Source organism: Eurypyga helias, unplaced genomic scaffold (genome assembly GCF_000690775.1).
Source record: "Eurypyga helias isolate BGI_N326 unplaced genomic scaffold, ASM69077v1 scaffold30171, whole genome shotgun sequence".
In the NCBI taxonomy this organism is placed as follows: Eukaryota; Metazoa; Chordata; class Aves; order Eurypygiformes; family Eurypygidae; genus Eurypyga; species Eurypyga helias.
The window spans coordinates 1-6,976 of record NW_010233233.1 but is presented as its reverse complement, the minus strand read 5'-3'; the positions used below and the strand labels follow the sequence as shown (position 1 = coordinate 6,976).

Genomic DNA, 6,976 nt, shown 5'->3' with positions numbered 1-6,976 from the left:
GGATGATCTTACGGGTCTTTTCCAACCTGTGTGATTCTGTGAATTGCAGCTGCCAATTTTCCTTCTCCAAGCCACTCATAACTTTACAGAGCTCATCAAATCACACCAGTTTTCTCTCTTCCAGCTTGCGTAGTTTTATTAATCCTTCTTAATATAAAAGGTATTCCAGATCTTTGAGTATCTGTGCTGCCCTTTTCCTTGTTTACGTTGCGATAAAGAAGCCAGAATTACGTGCAGCGTTCGGGGTGTGAACGTACAGTACAGATATGTACCATGGAACAAGATGCCCATCTCTTGTCCTTACCCATTTTTAATTATTTCTAACACTCATTTTCTTTCTGTGACCTTCACCAGCCCAGAGCCAAACTTTTCATCAGACTGCTCAGGGTGACTCCAGATGTCTTTTCTGAGTGGCAGCCAATTTAGGAACCCTTGCTGTGGCTGTATGGTCCTCTTCCACGCGCAGTGTTTTGCATTTATCAGGGGTTCATTTGTCATTAGATAACGTGGTCTCCGGAATCATGAGATCTGCCTTTCCCAGCCAACTTTTTTCCCCCCCCCCGAATAACTGAATAGTCTTGGCCATTTTTTTTGTTTTGATATAAACCATCTCGTGTAAATTATATGAGTATGTTCAGCAGAACCTGCCACTCTTACTGGCGGACTCCTTTTCGTTTCAGTCTTAAAATAGTTACTCCGAATTGTAAATAAATGTTTATATGAATACTAGTAAGACTGAACATTTATAGTACTTGTGTTCTTGAAGAGTTTTTGGTGAAGAGTCTGGCCAGATGTTTTTTGAGGTTTGAGACTGCTGTGTTGACCAGCTCACTAGTGTCTGCACGCTTACTGACTTTCCAGAGAAATCTTGGGGAAATACACTTCAGAGAACGTGGCTTCTCTATGCAAAAATGGCACCTAGGGCTACCAAATATTTCCATATTTGATCTCCTGTCCGGAAATACTCACAGACCCATCATGTGGTGCATAATTAGGAAGCGCCGAGCTTTCCAAAATCGCCAGGTGGCGTAGCATAGGTATGTGGGGTGCTGACAGGAAGCCAGGAACTTTCTGTTTGCTCACCAATGCGAAATAAGCCGAAGCAACGCTTTTTGGGAGCTGCTCTGCCAGGCGTGAAGCCTTCTGCTTGGGTTAGGCTTGCCGACGGACGATGGACTTCTCTCTCCGTGTGCCCTGTGCAAGTGTTTGATGTTGCTGCTGTCTGAGGTCCTTGTTTGGTCACCCTGGTTGTGTTAGTTACGTATGCTTATGTATTTCAGGCAGTTCTTCTACTAGGACAACATTTCCAGGCAAAATAAGGTGCGTTTAGAAAACGAAGGCAGGCAATACCCATTACCTAGATAAACCTGGTGGCAAAATCTGGAGAAGTGTGTTTATAAAAAGGTTAAGAAGTTAGTGAAAGTGGGCTGTTAATACTTGGGGAGCCACATATCTAAGAAGTATGTTATTTAGCGCCAAGTGCCAAGGAAATGAATGAGGTGTATCAAAAGGAATTTTATTTTCTTTATAGTGCTTTTATAGCGTTAGCCAAAAGTTCAACAGTGAAAACCACATGGAAGATCAAGAAACGGTAGAAATGTTTAGTAGGAGAGCGTGAAAGAGGTATTCACATCGGCGAGACTGCGGTCATTTATTACCATTATTGGACTAATTTCTTAGCATTGCAGACAAGTAATACTTGGCCGAGCGCCACAGGGAGCAGCAAATACCACATCACAGGAGTACGCACTGCTGCTTCCTAGAAGTTGTCATGGTCTCTATGTAACGTTTTCAGCACGTCAAAATGCCTCATTTCCCCACAGCTGTTCCTATTTTCAGTAACTGTTGGGACATTTTTGCACGTTCAAATATGCATTCATATATTCTGAGCTATATTAAAATGCTTTATGACTCATTTGCCTTTTTGAAGTTGCTTTTTAGCAACATCTGCATTGAAGCGTTTAGGCCATCAGCTGAGTAACGTAGCCTGGTTATCCCTCTGTCGGGATTGAACTCCTGTTTAAGAAAGCAACTCCTGGCTTTAGTCGTAAGATTTTCTTCCCACTGTTTCCAGTTTAAGGAAATTTAGGCTTTTGCCTGTATTTTAGTCACGTACATACTAATGCCTAGAACTGTGAAGATCAGGAGTGGGTAGCAGACTGTTGTCTGTGGGGAACATCAGTAGTGTTACTGTTCACCGCACGGGAATAGCCTCATTGCTCCTCTTCACTTTCTTACTTTATCCTTTCCGTACAGCTTTAAAGACATAACCTGTCCGGGAAAAGTCTCCTTGAACGCGACCTTCGCCGTGTGACACAGCGTTCTCACTGGGCCCTTCAGAGCAATACCAATCAGAATGTAGAGTCGCCAGTTCTCGGTGTTCTGCATAATCCGGTTCTGGCAGCTCTGGAAGGATCTTTCTCAAACAGCGCCCTCCAGAACTGAAGGATGCTGTTACTGTAGACCAGCCAGAAGCAGTTTCTAGCTACCTTACGCATTCAAAAGCTTGGCCGTTTTGTTGTGCTCATGTCTGTATCCCTTTTGTTCTCTTCACAAAAACGTTCAGGTGTTCTTTGATGTGAAGATCGGAGACAGAGATGTTGGCAGAATTGTAATTGGATTGTTTGGAAAAGTTGTCCCAAAGACTGTGGAGAACTTCGTTGCGCTGGCAACTGGAGAAGTACGTTTGCGGTTTTCTTCCACTCTGTACTCTAGTTTGGCTTGGAAGTAAATACTTGTTTAATGCTGTTGGTGAACTGTTGACCTTAAGTCAGCGGAGACGGTGCGAGAGTGCCATCCCCAGGGCTCTGCACTGGTGCCCGCCACCTCCGGTCCTTGGGGCTTGGATCACAAGATGTGGTCGTGAGACGCTGGCTGTTGCCACCTCAGCCGGTCCCTGCCACGCAGACCTAGCGTGCAGAGATGCCGGGGTCAGGCATCAGTCCGGTGAAGACGACGGCTTCCATCACCTGAACAGCAGTACCTGCTTGGCGGCAGTGCAGCCCAGCTGCATTCACCGGCCTCTCGGTTTAATATTTTCTTGCCAGTATTGGTCTCTGGGGGTGCCATACTCTGCGAAATCCGGCCGTTTGCCACGCTGCATGTTGCCATATGACTGTACAGCACTGGATGTTACATTCATTTAAAGAATTATTTCGTTTTCTTAGAGAGGATATGGATATAAAGGAAGTAAATTTCATCGTGTGATCAAAGACTTCATGATTCAAGGAGGAGACTTTACAGCTGGAGATGGATCAGGAGGTAACACGCTTAGTATCTTCCAGGTTTCCTTTACTTTCTTCGAATATCTGCTGAAAAAATGGGCAAAACAGCACATTCCCTCCTTCTTTCGGCTCATGTAAATGAAAAAAAAAAAACCCAAACATCTATTTTAGACCATCTGGTATTTTTCCAAGCATCTTGGAACATAAGCTGCAATTAATTGGATTACCTGATTGAAAGTATGTGTAGAGCTTCCTTTGTCCTCAATTTTTGCAGATAGCTCTTTTCAGTCTGACTTGTCCCCGCCCAAGAAGCGTGGCTGCGCGCAGTGGGCTGGAGTCACGTGACCAGCTGCGCGGCTGTTCCAGGGCACGCTCTCCAAAAGGTGGACGTCTGCACCCTGCCCCCGCCCTGGCTTTGCGGCGGCGCCCCTCCCCTGAGGCACTCCTGCGTTGCATGTATGCGTGAACCAATTCCAGTCGTCCAGCAGAAAGCTAATCTGCGACGAAGCAGTGAAAGCGCGTAGAGGGAAGGCAGGTAGGGAAGGGGCAGGCTGTCCTCCCTGCCCTCGGCTCAGCCAGGTCTGCGGCACCTTCGGGAATGCGCTGCGGGAGGGAATTTCAAAACGTGGGGTTTCTCTCTTATCCGAGAAATTAGAAAATGAGGGTCATGCCCTCTCCCCTTTTTCCTCTTACTGCATGTCAAACCGTAAACCTGCTGCTGCATCACTTTTCCCTCCTGAGCCTCCGGAAGACGGCTTCAGCCCACTAAGGAGGGCAGCCCCAGCGCCGCATCTCCCACACTGCGTGCGTTCTGCCTTTTTTTTTTCACGTGCTGCGATTGGAGCTGTCTGCATAACACGTGGGGGATGTCCCCCCTGGGACAGAATGGGAAACATGCGTTCCTTTTCCTTGTGAGCAGTAGGGAAGGCTGGAATACCAGAGATGCAGTTGTAGCATTAACAGTCGGCCGTGCTTGTTTGGCCGCTAACACTGTTCCTTGGGATAGTATCTGGCGGCGTGTTGGGAGCAGTGTCCCCGCTGTGCAAGGGGACAAGAGGCCCTCTCTTTTCAGAGTGGTGGTGGTTTAAACATGACTCATGTTTTCTCTCCTGAACTGTTTTAGAAGCATCAAAATCCTTATGTTTGTTCAAATCCACACCCAGCCTTGTCGGCTGACTTCCATTGGTCTTCTTCTATTTCTAGACATGTCTAAAGTGGTTTCTTTCTCGGAGGAAAACATAGAAGTAAAGACTAAAATTGTCACAACACGTGGCAACCTTGTTTTTAGTGGCCATCATTCCATAATTTACCTCTGTTGAACAGGGTGAAGTAGACTGTTGTTCAGTGATGAGCAGGACCTGGGAAGGTGCTCGGCTTGCTTAGGAAGTTCAAAGGGTAAAGCATCATCAGCTTTAAATATTCCTTCCTTATATGTGGTGGTTTAGCTCACCTTTTTCTTTACATACACAGTGTTTTTAGTTAGGGAGTCGCTGCCGATGGAACAGTGGTGCTGCTCTCCTTACTCAAACGATGAATTTCCAAGCTTTACACTTTTGTTTTTTGCGATTTTTGGACAAAAAGGTGTTTTTTCTTGTTTGACGTTTTTCCTTAAAGCTTGCTTTCTTACTTTGCGTCCTAGGAAGAAGCATCTATGGAGAAAAGTTTCCAGATGAGAACTTCAAGCTCAAACACTATGGAATTGGGTGGGTTAGCATGGCTAATTCCGGCCCGGACACCAACGGATCCCAGTTCTTCATCAGTGTGACAAAGCCTTCCTGGTTAGACGGAAAACATGTGGTGTTCGGCAAAGTCCTTGACGGAATGGTAAGCTAGAAGTAGTGGCGAGATTACCCCAAGAAAATCTGGACAAACTGCGCTGCGTGGTATCTGCGTTGGCGTGACTCGGGCCTTTGTGGCTCAGACGGAGCGAGCGCTTCTCTCCTGCGTACGTGGTAGGCAACGATCGCGAAGAGCTTGGAGCTGGACCGTTAGGAGCTGAAACAGCAATGGTGACCGCAGAAACGGAACCCTAAATCACGCCTCTGGCTTTCAGAGCTCTCGTTTCAGACGGCTCACTGCCGAAACCAGCCCTGACCCCTCTGCAGATCACGACCGGCGCAAGTTCAGGTCCCCCTTTCGCCAGCGCTCTTAGCCGCGAAACAACGGCGTTTCTACAAGCCGAAACCTCGTGGTGCGGCCTGTGCTAGTCCACTCTTAATCTGGATAATTCCCTCCAACTCTGCACGGCTGCAAAACGGACAAATTCCTCTCATTGCAAAGGCCAGCTACTTCTGGGATCTGGTTTTCCTTTTAAATTACTGAAAGCTGTTGGAGGAGTTCGAAAACTGCCTCGGAATGCTCCCCCCTACCCCCGATGCCCACTTTGCTACCGAATTCACGTCTCCTGAGTGGCGGTGGTAGCCGATAATTCTCGGGGCGAGACTTGGGCTAAGATTCAGTTCAGTGAGATTACGGGACAGGCATCCAAGGCCAGGCAGTCGGTATTCTTAGCTGAACTTTGTCCCTTAAAAATGCTGCTTCAGTCAGGCTGGTAGCGTGCCCGCACCCCTCTGACTGGGGGGCACGGCACCCCACTTCAGACCTGGGCGAGCGCGTCAGCTGAAGGCACCAGCAGTGCTCGGATCGCTTGACGCTGCACGTGCAGAAGAACACTTCCCGCTCAGCCTCGGTGGTCTCTGGGTCTGCGCTCTGCTCGTGGGCTGCCCCTGTATCTGCCAAAAGGGTGTTTTCAGTTGACCCTTCTTAGTGTTTCAGTTGTCTGAGGGGTTGTTGCAGAAGGGCAGACGGCCTTCCGTGTGCTTCTGCCAGCGGCACAGCTGGTAACGGGGTGGGAGGCCAGCGGGTGCTTCCTCAGTAGTACTGCTCGGAGCGCGTGGTTGTTCACCTGCAGCCGGACTCAGCCGAGCCCCGGCACCTTCCTTGGCTGAACCGAACTCTCTTTTCCCCCAACAGTCCGTGGTGCACTCCATAGAGCTCCAGCAGACGGACGAGCACGACCGGCCCCTTCAGGACTGTGTGATTGTGAACAGCGGCAAAATAGCTGTGAAAGAACCGTTTGTGGTCGAAGTGGGCGACTGGTGAGACCAACGGCCATGGCGGAAAGCAGAGCTTCGGCACTTTTCTTTAAGGCCTGTTTTTCACCGATCTTAACTATCCATTGAGGTTTTTTCCTCAAAACGTAACGGGGCTATATTTACACAATACTTAACCGTTGGCCAAATACATAAAAGATAAGACCATTTCTATAACAGCTCGATGGAGCTGTCGCTCCTTGAAATGCCAAGACGTAACCCGCGAAATCCTGGATCTTGCAGAAGTCTGTCCTAAAAAATGTTAGAAGTACTTCTGTCTTTTCAGTTTTTGAAATACAGTCATTTTGTTCTCTTTGGAGAAATTTTTGCGGTATTTGGTTCTTCCTTTTCCACTGAAAATTACTATTTTCTGTAACAGTATCAGCATTTTTAAAAATGGGAAAAAAAAGTGAAATACAGAAGTGTTTTGAATAAATAAACTTGGATTTGAAATAAATATGTAATGAGGAACTTTTTTCATTCCCCCCCACCCCACCCCAAAAGGCCTTTTTTCTCCCCTCGGTTGATTCTGCAAAGTACGCCGGGGGTGCCGCTTCCCGGGAAACGAGGTTGTAAGGTCAGAGCAGGGACAGGAGATTTCCCTGATCTTGAGGTGCCAGACGAAGTGCCCGCCGCCTCGGAAGCACCCGCAGTATTCGG

At 47.7% G+C, this 6,976-nt stretch overlaps 1 protein-coding gene across 1 annotated transcript; it reads left to right on the top strand.

Annotated features, from left to right (window-relative positions):
- Positions 1 to 2,562: 2,562 nt before the first annotated feature.
- Positions 2,563 to 6,592, top strand: PPIC (peptidylprolyl isomerase C (cyclophilin C)). Its single transcript, XM_010161683.1, has 4 exons — positions 2,563 to 2,680; positions 3,168 to 3,261; positions 4,864 to 5,048; positions 6,198 to 6,592. Exons 2-4 carry the CDS (start codon positions 3,219 to 3,221, stop codon positions 6,324 to 6,326), a joined length of 357 nt encoding a protein of 118 aa, XP_010159985.1. The 5' UTR covers positions 2,563 to 2,680; positions 3,168 to 3,218; the 3' UTR covers positions 6,327 to 6,592.
- Positions 6,593 to 6,976: the final 384 nt, after the last annotated feature.

Bases quoted from the DNA above. Each gene is read 5' to 3' on its own strand.
- PPIC (XM_010161683.1), top strand. From the start codon at position 3,219: ATGATTCAAGGAGGAGACTTTACAGCTGGAGATGGATCAGGAG. The intron at 3,262-4,863 runs GTAACACGCTTA...TTTGCGTCCTAG, and splicing joins AGCTGGAGATGGATCAGGAG to GAAGAAGCATCTATGGAGAA. The intron at 5,049-6,197 runs GTAAGCTAGAAG...TTCCCCCAACAG, and splicing joins GCAAAGTCCTTGACGGAATG to TCCGTGGTGCACTCCATAGA.